This window comes from Rhinolophus sinicus, linkage group LG02, assembly GCF_036562045.2.
Source record: "Rhinolophus sinicus isolate RSC01 linkage group LG02, ASM3656204v1, whole genome shotgun sequence".
NCBI lineage: Eukaryota > Metazoa > Chordata > Mammalia > Chiroptera > Rhinolophidae > Rhinolophus > Rhinolophus sinicus.
The window spans coordinates 126,619,964-126,640,285 of record NC_133752.1 but is presented as its reverse complement, the minus strand read 5'-3'; the positions used below and the strand labels follow the sequence as shown (position 1 = coordinate 126,640,285).

At 36.1% G+C, this 20,322-nt stretch overlaps 1 protein-coding gene across 1 annotated transcript in view; it reads right to left on the bottom strand.

Moving 5' to 3' along the window:
* Positions 1–20,322, bottom strand: part of LIN7A (lin-7 homolog A, crumbs cell polarity complex component) — a 156,173-nt gene that overhangs the window by 27,533 nt on the left and 108,318 nt on the right. The window contains exons 3-4 of the mRNA XM_019751288.2: positions 17,911–17,982; positions 15,392–15,601 (exon numbers count right to left, since the gene is read on the bottom strand). Of these exons, the coding sequence (XP_019606847.1) occupies positions 15,392–15,601; positions 17,911–17,982 (282 nt within the window). The remainder of the gene's footprint in view (positions 1–15,391; positions 15,602–17,910; positions 17,983–20,322) is intronic.

The window sequence follows — 20,322 nt, the reverse complement described above, 5'->3', positions numbered from 1 at the left end:
ACCATCTCTGGCCCTCCCATGCCTCAGTTAGGTGCTCCTTCTATGATTTCCTACGGAATTCAAAATAACTTGTGTTACAAAGATAATCTTCTTCCTGCCTATTTTCCCCCATATCTATAAGCATGAAATCAGGGGCATTTATTTCTTATTTCACAGTTACTAAGACAACACCAGGCCCAATGATATTTTGCCAAATGAATGAATAAAAATATATCTAAGTTTTACAGACTGGTTAATGTTCATCAACAAATCTATAACAACTATGTTGTCACTTCTCTGAGAAAAAAAAAACAGTGATGTTTTACTTAAACCAACGGCTGATGCCTTTATTATGAACTAGTAAGAATGATCACAACTAATACTTATTTAGTACTTACTATGTGTCAGGAACTAAGTTATGCCATTTAAACACCAAAACATGAAACGAGGGAACCATGAATATTACCATTTCTCAGCAATGTGGAAACTAAGATTCAGAGAAGTTATCAAATTACTCCTCAAACTCCATAAAGTACATTGAATTAGTGTGCGAGAAATAAATAGCTCATGCATTTAGAGTGCGTAGCAAATGCCTGGCCTGTTAGTTCTCAAAGGAAACCTCTTCTGTTACTTTTGTTATCAACTTTGTTATTACATTTAGAGGGCTGCCTGCTTTATTTCTCAATCTAATGTTTGGGGGTTTTAAAATTACCATTTTAAAGTAGTGACATACCCTGTTTTCCCAAAAATAAGACCTAGTCGGACAATCAGCTTTAATGCGTCTTTTGGAGCAAAAAATAATGTAAGACTTGGTCTTATTTTACTGTAAGATCGGGTCTTATCTAACATAATATAAGACTGGGTCTTATATTAATTTTTGCTCCAAAAGACGCATTAGAGCTGATTGTCCGGCTAGGTCTTATTTTTGGGGAAACATAGTATATATTAAGTAGAAGATATATTTTTTTTAAGTTGCATTTAAAAAAAATTAGCAAAAACTTTAAAAATTAAAAAAAAAAAGTGAGCTACCACCACTGAACTCACCTCTAGCTTCCTTGTTGATTCTCCAACATGCCAGTGCTTTTCCATCTTAGAGACTTTGCACTGACTCTTTCCTCGGGATGGAATGTTCTTCTCTAGATATTCATGTGGTTCACCCATTTTTATCTCCTTTAGTCCTCGCCTTCTCGCTGAAGCTCCCCTGCCCAGAACCACATCCTTCCCTTCCGTACCCTGGCACCTCCTATCCTCCTTACACTGAACTGATGACTCTTTTTTCTTTTAATTTCAATTACTCTCTTCTTGCCACCATCTAATATTATATCTGTTTATTTGTTTTGTTGATTGCTTATCTACCTTACTGGAATGAGCTCCATGAAAGAAAGACTATTTCTCTCTCTTTTTTTTTTTTCACCAAAGGATCCTGACTGCCTCAAATACTGCCTAAACACTAGAGATATTTAATATACACTTTTTGAGTGAATGAATGAATGAATGACTATGAAGACTATGTCCAGGAAATGCTATATAACCTTGTTTGGTCACATATGTGCTCTAGACACAGGGCATTTATGTATACTTTGTCAACTTACTGCCCTATTTAATATCTCTCAAGTTAATGGCTTGGTGAGATAACTGAGTAACAAATCTATTAGTAAAAGTAGATGATTGTGGTTAGGTTTGTTGTAATATAACAAAAATAGTTAAAACTTTGACTCAGATCCCCACATTCCTATAAATAATTGAAAGTGAATCACAGGGAAGTTAAATGGCTATGCTTGATTTGTTCTATCCACAGAATAATCAAATATGCCTACTGTTGCACATAATTAAATCCTTGATGATTTCCTTAAAAAATAAGTAAATTTATGAGAGGCCAAGCAGGTTAAAAGTGATGGGGCTTCTTTGTGGAACATTCCAAACAGGTGCAACATTACATTCAATACAATTGGAGGAAATCATATTTTAACACCTGCAAATATTGACATCATAAAATGATGTGTGATGTGATAACTAACATTGTACAGCTTTGCATTATCCTTCCTGCCAATTTCATCTAATAAAATAGGACCTGTGTGAAATGGTGTGTGTAATGGCTACGCGTGGTAATTAGCTCTGTCTAAATTGCTATAGCAGGGGCAGTGATATTTAAAGTTGCTTCTTCGACTGCTTAGGAGTGAATAGCTACATGATAATGATAATTTAATATAAACTGAAAACATTTGAACAGATCACAGAACGAAAATAAAGCGGATTTCAGGATTAGCAGCTGTCCCCCTCCTAGCCTGATGACCAGCCACATTTCAGACTCATTATAAAACTCAGAGAGCTCTGAGGTTCCCTGTAGACATCAATGACAGACTTTATTAAGTGGTCAAATAGGTACTATACTTTCTACACTTAGGCAGAAAAGGTGGTAAGGCCTTCGCATATTTCCGTTTATGATGTATGGGCACAGTATTTCTACAAACCACCCAAAGCTAAAGCTAAGACAAATTATGAGTAATCAAGACACTTCTATTTATAAAAAAACTTAACTTGGTGTTTCTAGGAGAATTAGATAAAAGTAAGTCCCTTTAGAGTATGATGTCCCTTTCCCACTGCCAAGTACATGGCACATGGTTGATAATTATTTTTTGGCATCTGACTGAAGCCTTTGAAGTGATATTCTTAAAATATTGTTTGCCTGTAGAGACAGATTCAATAATGGTGAGCTGTCAATCTCTTTGCCTTTGTCATCTATGGTAAATACGGTCAACTGCAGGGCTCTCCTTCACATAAATGGCATTTCAGAAACAGCTTTGGATGAAGTCTTTTCCAGAATGGTCCTCATTTGTGGAATTCCCTACATGCTATGATTTGGTAGAAGTCCATTCTAGTCACACATACCGTAAAAGGTATAATGTATGCAATTCAGATTTGAACAGTGCAGCTCCTATTTGGTTTGTATCAGTTCCCATGAAATTGGATTAATTTATTTTAAGATAATGGTTCTTGCTCAGGCGTGACTATGCTACTCAGAGGACAGCTAACAATATCTGGAGGCATTTTGATGGTCACTGCTGGAGTGGGGAGTGTTACTGAGCAGGGATGCTGCTGAATATCCTACAATGCACAGAACAGCCTCCTCCACAAAACATTATATCCAGTTCAAAATACCAACTGCATTTTGAGAAACTCTGGTTAAGACAAATGTAATTTAGTGAAAAGTTTACATAGTAGGAAAAAAAAAGTGTTCTACTTTGAAATGCCGTTAGTTTGCTAGAACTCAGTTAAGTCATTTTAAATTAGCACCTTCCTAAAAGGCAAAACTAAATTAAAATTCCTGCCCCTCTAAAAAATTGTACATTGTACTATTTTGTATACTTTCACCTGGATGACCCACAGATATCACAAAGGGCTGAGTACCTTGAGTTCCTCATTTTCTCACTTGAACCTTTTCTCCTGTATCAATAGGAGACAGGATCCATGCCAGAAACTTGGGACTTCTTTGGTAATTCTCTTTTAATCTCACATCTAATAAATCACAAGGTCAAGATTATAATACCATTACCTCCAAAATGTATAGTTTCCAAATTCTTCTTTTCTCTCTATCCTAATTACTCTTCTTGCAGTTAAGACATTCACCATTCTCTCCAAAACTCCTAAGAGTTTCTTAGTTGATCTCCTCACCTCCGATTTTTCTTCCATTCCTTCAGATACTCCCAGACCCACATGCTGGCTGTTGCCAGAACAAAACCATGTTATGGTCTCCATTTCCTACCCCCTTCAAATAATAAGTCTTGGCTACTTCTCATGGCTTATGGGGCCCGCCGAGACACAGACCATTCCCATCCCTCCAACCCAACATCACTACACTTTGCCTTACTCTTTAGCTATAAACATCATGTTGTTCTTTATAAATTTGTGCCTAGAGTTCAGACAATTAAGTTCACGAACTCATCCTAGAAAAAGTGCTACATACCTCATTGCTGAATATCACTACGGTCACCTTCGAAGTACTCCCCTTGGGAAGCTGTGGACTGACAGCAGTGCTTAGTCCACCATTCAAAGCAATTTTGGAACTCTTTTTCTGGAATAGCCATCAGAGCTGTCATCATATTACCCATATTACCCTTGATTTCCTGAATATCATCAAAATATCTTCCTTTCAATGTTTCCTTTATCTTTGGGTAAAGAAAGAAGTAATTGGGGTCCAGATCAGGTGAGCAGGGAGGGTGTTCCAATACAGTTATTTGTTTACTGGCTAAAAACTCCCTCACAGACAGTGCCATGTGAGCTGGTGCATTGTCGTGATGCAAGAACCATGAATTATTGGTGAAAAGTTCAGGTCATCTAACTTTTCATGCAGCCGTTTCTGCACTTCCAAACAGTAAACTTGGTTAACTGTATATCCAGTTGGTACAAATTCATAATGAATAATCCCTCTGATATCAAAAAGGGTTAGCAACATCATTGCAACAAGTTCTTGAACTTAATCGTCAGACCTCTTGTGTTGTACCTTTTGCCTGTAGTATTCTTCCATCAATCCACTCTGACATTTCCATAGATAACTACTACTTATTTTTTAAGATTCTACTAATATATCATCTCCTCTACAAAGCCTTTAGTAGGTCTTTTGTTTCATTCTGCATTATCTGCCAACACTGTCCACATTCCCCAATGGCAGTAACTGGCTGGAACTATAATGGGTCATTTCCTCTCGAGATTGCCACAATTCCCACTTAGTCATCTCTATTCATTTGTGTAATCTCCTCTTGGACCCAAGTAGCAAACTTATCTCTTCGACTTCAAGCAGAACCCTTTGCAAAACCAAATCCAGTACAGCATCATGCTTCCTTGGCTTTCAAAGGTAGAAGCTCAGAGAAAATCTAGAATCCTGAACTTTTCTGATGTCACATTTTGCTAGATTTCTAAATACGTAATGAGTACTGCATACGTGGTGATGAGTTCAGAATGAAAAAGCTGAGTTGCGATGTAGGTGCTAGGTGATAAACTAGGCTAGGCTGATGCTAGGCGATCAAATCTGGTGCATATCAGCCTGGCAGTGATTTAAAGTCATGTTCCATCAAAACCATAATTACAACATTTGCAGACTTTAACTCCAGGATGTATAAAGTCTCATGCCTTGGGTTGTATTCAAAGTTACATTCTTAAATCTTAAGCTATGCTACATTTACATAGTTGTTGGTGATAATAAGTACACCTATTAATAGAAACATTACTTTTCTCGAGAAGTGTTTAGGTGCCCTTGAAGGGCTGTAATGTAATTTACATTTCCAAGTAAAGTTGACAGTGATAAAAATGACCAACTAATGATTCTGTATCTGTGAGAGAAGAGAAAGCAAACCAAGGCAGGAAGACCTATGGTTAAAAATGACACACCATGCAACTTCATTAAAACAGGCCAGGCCCCTGGCTAAACTCAGATAGGTGTGGTTCTGGCACCACAACTGCCAAGATTGTCTCACTGCACTTTCCCATATCAGAGGCTCAGCAACAAGCAACTGAGTTAGAGTTTGGGCATTTCACATGAACCTCCCTCCCCGTAATCAAAAATATTTTATGACATGTCATTTGAGTTCTATCTATATCAATGTCTTTTTTTCTTTGAGGAAACAAACAAACAAACAAAAAGACAAGATTCAAGCCCCATTATAGAAAACTGTACAAACTCTGAGACTTACCTTGGTTTTCATTTCATTAGGAATACCTATGGAACTCTGGTACATTAACAACATTCCAATTTTGCTTTAAGGGATACTTAACTTTGAGTAAGTTAGAAGAATGTTCCTTCTCAAGCATGTTAGGCTTAAATCAAATCATAAAGCATAACTTTTAGGAAATAGAAACTGGCTTTTCCACTAATGGTTAAAACAATAACTGGTAATTTGGTTTGGTGAGTTCCATAAAGTATAAATGATACCAGAACTTGACCCAGCACAGCATTTGAAGGCAAACACTGTATTCCTTTGAGATGAACAACATATATCTCAACCAACAGAAGAAGGACAATTACTTTATTTACATTTTCTAGTTTGTAAGTTAAGACTGTTGTAATAGGAAATATGGAGAGAACCACCTGGGTGTTTGGTGAAAAATCTGTCTAATAATAATATACAGCAATAATGCTGTGTTTTTGTGGAAAGACAAAGCCTCATTTTTGCCAATGCTGTATTTATTAATTCTCTTTTACTCTCACAACTATTAGCAAAGATAGATAGGACATATGTCATCATATCACTTTTGCAGACACATGGATGCCAAAAAGTCCAGTGACTTGTCAATACCTGCCAATGGTGGGATCCAACTGTCTCCGTAATTAGAATATTCAATGGGGAACTTTTACTGTCTCTTGAAGATAAGCAGAGAACAGAAGAAATGACTTAATCTGAGCTGAGAATTTAAATCTATATGCAGGCAAAACTGTAAGATAGGAAGGGGATTATTACCTGCCTTAAAGAAAAGGAATTTACATGAACAGTTAATAATAATTAACAGTTATTGTGTTATACTGTCTTTTAGTTAATTTTTAGGTCAGCATTTTGAGAAAGGTATTGCTCTTTCTGCTTTACAGTTGATGAAATGAGTCTAAAAGTAAATGATCCTTTTGTGTAGAATACCTTAAGAAAGTATGAGGATGGTTAGAATACCTCAGAAAGTATGAGGATGAAATGCAATGTCTTACTTGAAATGCTGAAAATATCAATTGACAATAAAGTAAAAGTTTTCAATGTCCATTAAAAGTAACAATAAAAAGAAACAGCTTCTAACGTTGTTATTAGATGCCAGAACTTAGTCAAAGTGGTTTAGAGTATAGAAAGGAAATGTCAATAAAGAAATAAACATAACATACTAAAATAAAGAAAAATACTTTTAGTTTCTTAGTGCATAGCCATAGAAGGTATCAGAAATCCTTAGCATATCACCAGATTTCAGAATCGATGAACAACATTGAGATTCCTATTGAAATAATAAAATGAAATGAAATAAAATAAAATAAAGAACTAAAATAGAGCCTTTTTGGTAGCACCTATAAGAATGTGCCTTATTTGGCTCCCAACCCACTATTCCGCTCACCTTATCTGACTCTCCTTGCCTCAGTCACTCTGTTCTTTCAGCCACTCCCACGTGGCAAGTCATGGACTTTCTTATCTGGGGAACTTCTCACAAGCTCTTTCTTCTGATGATGACTAACTCTTCTTTGTCTTCAGTCTCAGCTGAAATGCCACCCCTCAAAGAGGCCATCCCGAACACTATTATGAGTAGCGTCTCTTATTCTTTTACGTGGCACCTTATTTCCTTCTCTTTTTTCCCTTTTAACACTTGTCATAACATTTAATTATGAGGCAGTGTTATATCCTAAAGTATAAATTTGTGTTCTTTGTGTACTTCTCCTTCCCTTTGCTTCCTTAGCTTTCACCTTGGGAGCAAAAAAAGGACTCAAAGATAGCTGAAAGCCTTTGGGTGTGAGACAGAAAGAGATGGTTGCATTTTTTTCATCATCCAAAGACTAGACAGGGTTGGGCTGCGGGAAGGAGGAAGAGGCGGCTTAGGGGCTTCATTGATTGTAGAGGCAGAAGTAAAAGAAGAAAAGTACCCAAAGTGAGAGGGGAAGAAGGAACTTGCTTTATCAGATCCAGGAGTAGAATGGAAATATTCAGCCCATGTGATCAGAGTAGAAAACCAACATGCCCAGGGCTTGGGGACAACTGATCCCATTCCTTAGTTCTAGACACTTGTAAGCCTTCCGGATTTAGGATATTAACATATTGTAGAAGGCTGGAAAATGGCCCTCAGAGATATCAGGTCCTATTCCCTGAAACCTGTAAATGTTGCCTGATGTGGAAAAATGGTTTTTGCTGGTGTGATTAAGTTAAGGATCTTAAGATGAGGAGATAATCCTATATAACCTTGGTAGGCCCTAAATGCAAACACAGGTGTTCTTACAAGAGGGAAGTAAAGGAAGATCTGACCCAGAAAAGAAGATAATGTTCCTAGGGAGGCAGAGATTTGAGTAAGGTGGGCACAAGTCAAGAACTGCAGGCAGCCACCAACAGCTGGAAGAAGCAAGAACGGGAGTCTCTTCTAGTGCTTCTGGCGGGAGCAGAGCCCTGGTCACACCTTGGGCTTGGGTCACTCAAACTGATTTCCAACTTCTGACCTCTAGAACTATGAGAGAATAAATTTTTGTTGTTTAAGCCACTAAGTTTATGGTAATTTGTTACAGCAGCCATAGGAAACTAATACATACATTCAGTGAAAATCTCATTATTCTGACCAATGTGGAACTGACTGAATCACTGGGGGCATTTCCTTTAGGATGGGATAAGTGGTCGATATCACCAATTACGTATACCGTCATATGTATATATTTATTATTATTGTCATTTTCTTACCTTCTATCAGACAGAAAGTTCCAGGAGGGTTATAAGTTTTTCTGTGTTGTTCACCATCTATACCCAGAGCTTAGCTCAGCAGCTGTCACATAATAGCTGCTATACAGATAATTGTTGAATGAATAAAAATGTTGCTAAAATAGCACAAAATGAGGAAAACACAAACAACGAATGGTAAGAAAATAATGGTAATAACTATGAGAAAGACTGTACCGGCAACTAAATTGAATAATCGAAGACCCATTATCAGCAATCTAACTAGAAATTTAGGTCAGTCTGACCCCAAGTGTCAGAATGCTTTCTAGCGTTTAGAGATCTGTCTTCAACACTGGCTAAATGTAGGTGTGTTCTGGCGTTGATACATTTTCAACTTTATCAGCACTATCTAAGCGTACATTCAAAGCTCAAGTTGGTCTCAGTGTCTGAGAGCTAATATACCTGGTGCCCATTCCTGCTGGATGAAATCACAGGGTGGGAATGTAGCAATTCTAGCCTGTGAGCTATTGTTGCCTGTTCTATTGGGATAGCACAACATTTCCCTGTCCCACTTTTCAAGTGAAACAACCTCTTATCATGATCCAACTCAGAATGAAGGGGACTCAGAATGCAACCTGCTCAGTGTTGCAAAATATACTAGATGACACTGCCTTGTTTGTGCCATTCCAAAGGTAACTGAAATAAAACCAGTTCATTGTACTTGGCTCCTTCACAATTGTGAGTGGAGTGTCACATGATGTCACTCAGTGGACACAGATTTTCAGCACTTAACTGAAATTCCAGCTTGCACTCCAATTTAACTATAACCCAAACAATCTCCCATTCAGCTGTGGTAAAAAGGTAAAGAATCTCGAAATGAGTCCTATAGGCAGAAAGGGAATGTGAGGAGATTAGCATGACTGAGGCCTCAGCCTAGAACTGAGGTGGGGATGTTAAACCTGGCCTGGAGGGAAACTGAAGGCTAAGGCTCTGCCTGCCCTCTCTTTCTGTCTGCAGGGGCTTCCCTCTGACAGCCCAAGTGGACCTCCAGAGAGAGTGGAGCAGGGCTGTAACCGGCTGCTCAGGCCACACTCTGGTCCCTGCAGTTCCTGTGCCTGGCACAAGGCACACTGCTAAGTTAGGCAGCTATGGAACAATTCGAACATATTGAAACTCTCTGTGCCCCTTTGTATTCTGAACCATGTGAATTCAAGGAAATGACTCGTTTTTTCAAAATGTTACCATTTTAAGACATGGTTCTCAATTTTTTAAAGGTCAAAGCCCCTTATGAGAACCTGAGAAAAACATTAGACTCTCTCCCCACCAAAAATGCACTTATGCAATTCCATAAAGGAGAAGACACCTTGATCTTTTCTATACTACTATAGATTAGGAAAATACTAATTTATTTAATGGCTAAGATACATATTTACCCTTAAATTATGACGAATAAGGTCAGACTGTCTGAGTTTGAACTCCAGGTCTGTTATTCAGTGGCTGTATGACCTCGGGCAAGTTAATTGATCTCTCTCTTCCTTAGTTTCCTCATTTGTAAAATGAGAGAGCTAATAATAGTACCTACCACAAAAGATCATTGGGGGAAATAATAAATTAATTACGTAAAGTGCTTACAACTGTGCGTTGAGGTCAAAGAAATTTAACTGTGTACAGCTTGAACTACGTATGGGACTGTTCTAAGACTGAAGATAAGGCAATGAACAAAAATGACTGCCATCAATGGAGCACACATGTTAACGTGACGCTTAAATTTTCATAGAAATCTTACAGCATTTCATAGTAATTAAACAAAGTATTTTTATTTATGTTTTCTCTTTGTTCGGGTAACAGATAAATAAGGTTTTAATACAGATTTCCTCTCTGGGATGGTGCAGCCTCACAGCACTCAAATCTAGAGTGTTAATTTTTGTTTTGCCCTCATTCCACACCTAACAGTCTTTTTGAATAAATAAATTGGACTGTGACTACTCACCCTTAACTTGGCATACCTATTTATAAAATGTGAAAAATAAGCCAGATTCCAGGAAAACAATTTATCCTGTTGCATCCCTAAACTTTTACTCATTCATCTGTTATGCTTAAAAATCAATTAGTAGTGTGCATACACTGTAGCGGCACCTTTATTTAAGATTAACTGCAGAGCTGGCCGAACTTAACTTCAATTTTCCCTCCAATGATGCTCTAAAACAATGCTTGGATTTCAGACGCTAATGAAGGCCTCTTTTCACTATGACATAGTTAAAGTTCTCGTGCTTTTGTTTTATCTTTCTGGCCCCTGCCTTCTTGCTCCCCACCTGAACTCTCTCCCTCAGTACCAGTAGGATATTTCAGGTTGATTCTTTTAGACTTTCTCCCTTTAAAAATATTATTAGGGAATAATTATAGATTCACAGCAAATTGAAAAGAAATGTACAGAGAGGTCCCAAGCTCCCTCTACCCAGCTTCCCTCAATATTAATATCTTGTAAACTATTATATAATATTAAAACCAGAAAAGTGACATTGGCACAATCCACAGAGTTTACAGATTTCATTGGGATTGGCTTTTTAAATAATAAATTATTGTATTTGCTAAGCATCAGTAATGATCACAATAAAGGTTGAAATTTATTTCATGCGTGTGTATTTGGGTGTGGGTCTGTGTGCACATTTGTGTGTATCCATTTGTGTGTGTGTAAATGTGTGTGTGAGAGAGAGAAAGAGAGAGAGAGAGAGAGAGAGAGAGAGAGAGAGAGAATATGGAAGTCTCAGCAAAATCCTACCTGAAGATGCAGAATCACAGAGTTACAGAGTTACAAGGGAACTCAGGGCCAACTGTTCCAGCTCTATACAGTACACATATGTTGAAATACTCTTGCCAGGTGGTCTTCTATTTCTCGATTAAAAATTCAAACAATGGACACATACTATTTTATGACTCAATTTTTCCCTATTTACAGAGCTCTAAGTGTTGCAAAGCTTTCTATTATAATAAGCTGAAATCTGCCTTCCTTGTGATTTCTACCCACTGGTCTTGGCTCTGCCATCTGCTGCCTCATTCAATGGAGGACAGCTGAGGACAACCACCTAAATGTTCTCTTCTCTATCCTACACAACTCAAGTCCTCCTTTAACATGTTCATTGTGTGCAAGACTGCTCATCTATGAACTAGTTTACTGTTCTTCCTAAGGGTAGAACCAGGATGGGAGCAGGATGGGATGCAAGCTGAATAGTACGTTCAAGAGCTGGATCAATCCCCTTCCATATCTGTGGATAATATTTGTATTAATGGCCCCTACAATCATATTAACATGTTTTTGGTGGGTTTTTTTCCTGTCAACTTTCCTCATATTCCTATTTAAATCAACTGAAATCCCCCAGGCTTATTTTTTTTTTTTTTTTCAGGTTTTGATGTTTAGCCATTCTTTCCTGATTCTGCACATGATAGCTAGTTTTCTGGGTATAGGAGCATGACTTCACATAGATTCTTACTAAATTAGGTCTATTGTACCATGCTATTGAGTTTGTTTTTGTTTTTGTTTTTTTTTTGCTTTTTATATCTGGACTGTGATACTAAAGGTATTTACCCTCCCTGCTGGCTCCACATTGGCTGTTGCCTTTATAAAGAGTCCTTTAGTCCTTTCTCAAAATTGTTGATGAAGCATTTGGGTATAAAAAGGTAAAAAGGAGATCATTAGAAACCTATAAATTCTATCTTTAATATTTTGACCTCCTGTTAATGTTTAATTTTAATTAAGAATTCAGCTCTAAGTTTTTAGTGAGGGTTGACTTAAGAAATAGCCATACACAAAAGCTCTCTGTATTTTCTATAAAATTGTGTTGGGTGATTCCATGTCTCATTTGTAAAAGTTCCATGGGAAATTCCTCATGGAGCTCAGGGATAGGGGAAGAAAAAAAAAATCTCTCCCAGTGATAACTGAGCTGGTATAAATTTCCTTTTGTTTTGACTTCTAAGACACTATGTCTTTTCAGATGTTTAAAGATCCATAAAAAAAATTTCTTTGCTTTTCTAAGTAGGGCATTAGAAAAATTTCCCTAGAGTACTAAAGTAGTTAAGGTTTACTTCAGCCCTCCAAATCACTTCCTTCCAAAATTTGTTCTCAGTTCAGAATAGCATGTTCTGAAAATCTTTCATATTAATTACTCCAAATAGTACTTTAAGTATAAATAGAAATAACTTGATCATTTGCTAATCTTTTCTCTTTTTATTTATTTATTTTTTTGGCCCTTTCATTACAGAGTAATTTGTTTTCATTAAATATTTCTGACTGGAATTATTTATACTAAAAAGACTTCTGGATTGGGTTTTAGATGCCCAAGGTCCTTGCCTCGGATTAACTACTCTTTGTGTGACTATGGGAAACCCATTGGGTCATGCAGTTTCTCATTTACAGAAGGAAAACTGCCTCTTGTTCAATATCTGATAAATATTAGGCATTGTTAAAATGTATATAATCTACTTTTAAATATTTTAAAAGATGTTATTTATAATATACAGTTTGATTATATGGATGTGCAATATTTTAAATACCATCTTTAAGAGCTTAAACCGTCCAAGGTGGTCAGCAAGCACTATATCAGAACGGCAACACTCTAGAGTTTGGTCACTATAAAAGCATTTGTTACACCTATTTCAATGAACAAATGATGCATTGCTTAATAGCAAAAATATGGCAGAAATGGGTTCTCATTAGCAAAACGAATGACTCATTAACAAGCATGATAAATGGAATTTAATTAATTAATATCACACTGTATGTGAAATATTAAAGACTTTTGGAGACATCCACACCTTAACATGAACAGGGTATAAAAGATCATAATGAAACTCGTAGCCTGTACCATAGAATTAATGGCCTAAGTTTGATCATCAAACTTTCCTATTTCCAAAGGTCAGTTTAATAGAATTTCTGGTTGTATGATCCTGAATATAAGGGTAACAAAATCCTGGCCTCGGAATGTTGTTTCATCTGCCTCAAGTGAACCTTCCTTCCAAGGTAATATTTGGAACATCTGAATGGACAGAGAACTGGGATTTCACCAAATTTACGGAAGCAGTTGTTTTAGTCCATTAATGTCTTTTTGCTAATAAATGTTTGGTAAAATATGCTTATGTATGTAGCAGAGGTCGCTTTAAGACCTACCTTTACCCTAAATAGCATTAGCCATATCAGAGAAGGACTGCTGGCTCTCTTCAGCCTTCTTCAGTAACCGCCCTTACCTATCAGATGTGTGTGACCAAATTATAATATCACGGGACAGTTCTTAACAGACATTTTGCCTCAGCTTCATCTTCATCAGCACCCTTCAGATTAGTTACTACTCCCATCATCTAGATTAGGAAATTCAAGTTTAAGGGACATTAATTCATAATTATATAGATACTGAGTGGTAAAGTCTGATGTGCCTGATTCCATTGCTCCAATACCCACCCCACCCCCACCACCACCCACAGCCTCCCAGATAGTCACACAGTCATTGCAAGGGAAGGATGAGTGATTATGAAATGCCTATAGCTGTCTCCCCTGCAAATGTATGGTTAAACAAAGACTCAGCTCCCTTGGCAGACAGTTAAAAGTAAACCACCTATTAAAGTGATTTCATATATTTATTGTTGCTTTATGTAATTACAATAACTATTCATATATTTTTGGTTCCTTTTTGTAGTTTTCAAGTTTTAAAACCTATATCTTCTTTCGATCTACCCAATATATTCAGAAAAATTGTAAATTCATACAATGAGGCACAGATTATTTTGTGATACAATTACATGACCTAGCTCTAGAGCAATCTACTAGAAAGTTTGACTCTGAAATTATCAGTTGAAACATGCTTTGAAAAAGTCAAGTTATCCAAAAGTCAATAAAGAGCTCATCTGAAAGCTTTGTTACATAGAGAAAAGTAAATGAAATGGTAATTTTAGAATTGGAATACTGAAGTGATATAAAATATTCTTGGATTGATGATTTTCATTTACATCAGAGATCAGCAGAGTTGAATGAATAGTTTTGGGTTCTATAAAACTACTAGTCAGGCTGAAAAGAAAAAGAAATAAAATGCGGGATATAAATAGAAGAAGAATTTACTCCCTAGTTACCAATAAAATATCACATTCCAAATGCATTTTATTCCAGATATTCTAAGCAGAAATCAATATGGCCACAAATACCCAAATCTAGTTTATTTATTAAAATCTTAAGTTCTTAGGGAAAAGATTTTAGATTAGTAGGAAGGTAATCATTGATATGTCCCTATTTATACATCTGAAGTATATGCTTTTAGGTTACTCATTTTTTATTTAAGTAGTAGTTATGGGGAAAGATTATTCATTTTACACAAAGCTATTTCTTTTGCAACTCATTATTACAAGTGGAGGTAATTGTAGCAGAAGAATATGGGTTCATGAAAAAATTGTATGTTCCTACTTTTACTTTAAAATGCTATATATTTTAATTTACTCTAATTTCATGTGAAAACTAAGAATTCTATATATATATATGAATAGATAATGTAATCAACCATTTTTGTGGAGGAGGCTGACATATTTTTATTATACAATAGCTCTATACCTGGCTTAAAGAATTGTCTGTGCACTAGCCTTTTCCATGTATGTTATTTTATATATATAAATAAATTGTCCTTCCTCTTTAATTAAAATGAAAAAAATACAGGCTGAGGAATTTTATCTTTATTTTTAAAATGTGTATATTTGCTTATAGTAACTTTGAATAAAAAGTGCCTTGAAATTATGTTCTTCTAACATCAATTAGAGAATTATATGGGGTAAATTTTACCAGTTGGCACGATTTTCCAACTAGTTCATACTTATACCTGAACAAGATAAAATGAGTCATAAAAACTATAAAATTACTGCTTTTGTAGGTTTAATACCCATCGATGCTTAGGAAGCTTTTTGGACACCAAATTAAGATTTGTTCTACAATTTCAACATTGAGTTCTGTAGCAGCAGAGAAAAGAATGTGCTTGAGGTGAAAACCTCTGGTTATTTTATGAACATACCACTCCGTTCACTGATAGCAGCTGGTCTCCTCTTTTGAGGCCTCCATGTCTTTCAGCCACCCCTCCGGGAATGATGCGAGAGATATAAATGGGGGAATTTTGCTCCTTTCCTCCCATCACGTTAAAACCAAGGCCTTCATCAGTCTTTGGCAGTTCAACTACCCGAGGGTGGGAGTGGCCTTCACTAGCTGCAAAAGCTGCAACTGTTGCCTGAAAGAAAAGATGGTCATTTGGTAACAAAACAAGGAAAATAAAGCTAATCATATGCTTTGCAGTGGGTGGATCAGGCAACTCTTCATATTTTTATAGCATTCTCCTGTGAAAGAAAGAACACACAAAAGAGGGTTTCTTCCACTTAGTCATCTACGATTCTTTTCTTTGGTAAAGTCCAGAGCAGCAATTTCCTGCTGTCTAGACCTTATACATTATGACAAAAATTTCCCTTCTCATGAAAATCTTTCCCAATTACCTCAGTTAGATGGAATTCCTCCTATTCTTGGGCTTCGAATAGGTTTGGTCCATATACTACCTACATATTGTACAGATACTATAATTAGTATGTATATATGTTGACTATGATCACCTAAAAGGTAGAGATCGAGGCTTACACTTCTTTGTATGACACACAGTCTAACCCCATGTTTGCACATAAATGTTCATCAATATTTATTCAATACACTGGGGACCACTTAGATGTATATATACTGGTGAGTACATCTATAATTCTGCTATTGCCAGAGCACTGACTTAGCACATTTAGTTTCCTTTTCTTTTGAAGATGCCAAAAGAAAACGGAAGCTACAATAAAATAACAGATTCAAACAGATTATTATTATTTCACATCAACATACCATATTATTATGAGAGGTTCTCTTATCTGGCACAGGACTTTCCCCCCCTACCTTTAACATTAATATCTCAACTACTATAGCAATGGAGGCAAAATGAGTAGTCTCTAGTTTTATACCTAGAAGTACAAAATATCATTTAATGTGGACATAATTTTATTTTAAAACTCATATATTAATTAAAAAATAAGTAAAAAAACCCAAAACAAAACAAAGCAACTTACCATTAGTTCCCATCCCTCATGGAAATAAAATGACAGCATTTAAGTAGTTTCTATCAAGAAAAGATTCTCTGCCTGCTTCTTTTTTTCCACCTTTATTAACCTTTTCTAACCACAGTTGATTAGATAGGTACCTGCTATAAAGTGATTTACTCAACACTGTAAAAATATTGATTCCCAACTGCTGTACATTCTTTTCCACACACAGCGTTATCACATCAATTTAGCATTATGCTACTGTCTGCATTTAGTGAAAGATAGTGAATGATATGGAAATAATGGCTTGGTTTTAGCTACATGCATTTGCTCATGCAAACCTTGTCGTCATGCATAGATTTTCATGGCTGACATGGATGCAATGCAGACAGCCCAGAAACAACCAGAAAATATTGTGCTATTGCAACATTATGCTGCTATCCTGCTGTTCTACATGAATAAGAAATGAGAATGGTAAAACACTACATAAAATTCACTTTCCCCTTAATTAAACCAGGTAGGGATCATTTTTCTGTGTGTGTTCCACTTCAGTACAAGCAAAGCATGATGTAATGATGATAATACCCTCTTTTTGTTTGGGTTAAAAAAAACACACAAAACCTTACAAATCCACAGTGTTCAGTTACAGGATGAAAACTGAAAAATCAGGAGAGAAACCAAACAAGGAGTGATGTAACACAAAAGAGCTAAATGGAAAATTCTGATTATTTTTACCAGATCTTGTTTCTGATACATTATTAAAAGAAGAAAAGCTTTTAAAAAGCAAGTGTGTATGTATTATAACATTTCTACATTTGTAAAATAAGGACTGCACCAGTGATTTTAGCTTAAAACTATTATTTCCTAATTATCTATTTTCCAGATAATTTCATGATCCTATTGTTCTAACATTTCCATCAGTAGATCTCTGCAATCTCTGGATTTCAGTTTTTAAAGAGCAAATGTGGTCACTGCCACAGAAGGTGACAGGTCTTCCCTTTAGGTTAACGTCACATTCTTTCAGCAGTTACCCACTGCTCAGCTGCATACATGGAAGAATAAATACTACATCATTGGGTGTCAGGTGAGTTTGCTTAATGTCAAATCTTTAGACTTGGGCAAATAAGTCTTTACGCACGCTATAGGGAACAGGTTCTTTTGGATCAGTGGAATGTGTCAAAAAAAAAAAAAGCAGTATTTCATACAATGAATCAGTAGATTTGCTTGTGCTAAATGGACATTTAGTGAGTTTAATGAAATCATTCTCCTTTCTTAAGCTACAGAAGCAGCAGAAACGTTCAATTTTCCATTAGGATTTTTACCTGGGAAGTAGTACTGGTTCTAGACTCTGGGCTGCCACTGATGTCTAAATTCTCTTACAGTGTACACACGAGAATACCTGAAACACACACGCGCACAATCAATTACTAGATCACTGGGGTTAAGTATATTTTTAAAGTTACTCAAGCCTTACCTTTGCTGTGGCCCTGGCACGGAATTCGGGACAGCCATTAACAGTTATCGTTTCATGCATGTATTGATATACCTAAAATGTTCACATAAAAAAAAAAAAAAAGAATGTGTAAGGGGTTATTGTCTTTCACTGCAGACAGGACAATAAATTTTCATTGCAATACAAAAGTTTCCTATCACAAAGTGAAATAGGTCTGAATCAATTATCCTGATGATTTGGGCCAAAAATCCTTCCTCTTTTTTTTTTTTTTTTTGTGGTGGGGGGATACTGGGTGAGAAAAGACAATCACTTTTATTCAGAAGTTTTTAATTTGGCTTTCCATGTTTATCGAATATATAACTCTCACCTTTATTTTTATTACACATAGTCTTATAAAAACTACTGTGTCGGTAAAAATTTTTACCATTATAAATGCTCTATCTGTCAAATATGTGATAAAAGGATACACATAGTTACTTCCTGAATCTAGGTAACACTTTAAAAATAGTTTTCTAAATTAATACTCCAGAAAGCTGGGATAACAATATCTTTTCCTTACAAGTTGAAAAGTATATTACTGTTCATGACATACATTCATAATTCATAGATATACAGATCAAATAGTATTCAGGAGCAAAGACAAGTAAAGTAAGAGATTCTTAAAACTAATAACACAGAGCAACATATCGACTATGGGTTCATATTAACATTTAGATGAAATAGGAAGGATAGCGGTGAAATCGGGACCCAGAATGTTGTAGAAAGTATACAGGTTTTCCTGACTAACGGACCTACATTTGAGCCTTACAATAGTACAACTGGTGTTATTATTATTAATTATTATTAAATGTTTGCCAACTTATTTGACCCGGGATCTTTTGGGAAGAATCTCCTAGGACTAGAAGTTCATGAGCACTTTTTACAAAGAATTGATTGAAGACTGTAGTTCTCAACTGGTAGTAATCCCCACACCCCACCCCAGGAGACATTTTTTTGGCAATGTGTGGAAACATATTGGGTTGTCACAAATGGGGAGAAGGACAGTGATACTGGCATCTGGTACGTACAGGCCTGGATTGTGCTAGACATCCTGCCGTGCTCAGGGTATCCCCCCACTGCAAAGAATTATCTGCCAAAATGTCAAGTGTTGAGATTGAGAAATCCTAAACTAAGGAATCAAGCTATATCTTCTCTTCTTGTATGTAATAATCAATAAGCCATAAAAACACTTTATAGCACTGAGTAAAGGGTCTTAGAAATGTTCAAAAAATAATGTTTGGAGTAAATTATCATGATTCTGGCATGCATTTAATGAGGACTTATTCTAGGCCAAGGGTAATGCTAAGCATTTTAGATCTATGAGTTCATTCAATTTCACAGCTTATGATTCAGTCATTCCACATATGAGAAAATAGCCATAGAGAGGGTGACATGCCTATGATCCCACAGCTAGTTGGTGGCAGATTTAGTACAGAGATTCACACCCAACTGCCTCCAAATTCTTTCCTTTTTCAACCACATTAGGCTTTCTTATAATAAGACAGCATCTGACCACTACTTTCTGGCAGCATGTGTGGAAACAAAACCTTGCAGATGTCCCGAGTTTTTATTTATATTTTGAATAAAGGTATCTAATTTTCCTATGACATCTACCACTGTACAAGTGGTGGCTGTAAATGTACAATACAACAATTCTGAAAACAACAAATTCATCACTCCAAATGACAGTGAAACAGTATTTGAGTCTTCCATTAGGATTATAATATACTAGATTAGGTGAAATAAAATAATACATTCTGATTAGTTGATTTCCAAAAGCGGGGTGAAAGGGACATGGTTTGGTTACAGAGTCAAGTCAAAGCTTGGAGATACTAATTCTATTTCTATTAGCTGTGTCACCTTACGAAAACTTTTTAGCCTCTCATTTCCTAAGGGACATGATATACTTGTATCGTTGCCTAGTTTACTTTTTGAGGACAATTATAAAAGTATTTGTAAAATTTTGAGAAAGTTGGTATAGAAACCTAAAGGATCTTAGCAGATACCCTGAGAGAGTTCTTAAAGGAAAATCTGAAAATGGTTGTATGAGCTTCAATAAGGGACAGTAGGGTTTATAGCTTCCAGAATCCTTTGGGTCCCCACATTTCTGGCAAACTTTAGCTATAGCATTTCTAAGCACATTCCATTGGTTAAGATGGGTTTAATTTCTAGTGAAAGTCAAATAATTGATAGAAACTGTTGTACACAGTTTTACCTTACATTTTAGTGTCAGGAATTTCCTAACCTTGAATAATACTCACAGATTCAATAGCATTTTGCATATTTAGGATGTATTTCAAGCTACTGGAAAAATACAAATATAGATCAACTCAGTAAAGGCAATGAAATTGTAGTGAGTTGGTTCAGAAGTTTCCTTTATTCATTTGTTCCGCT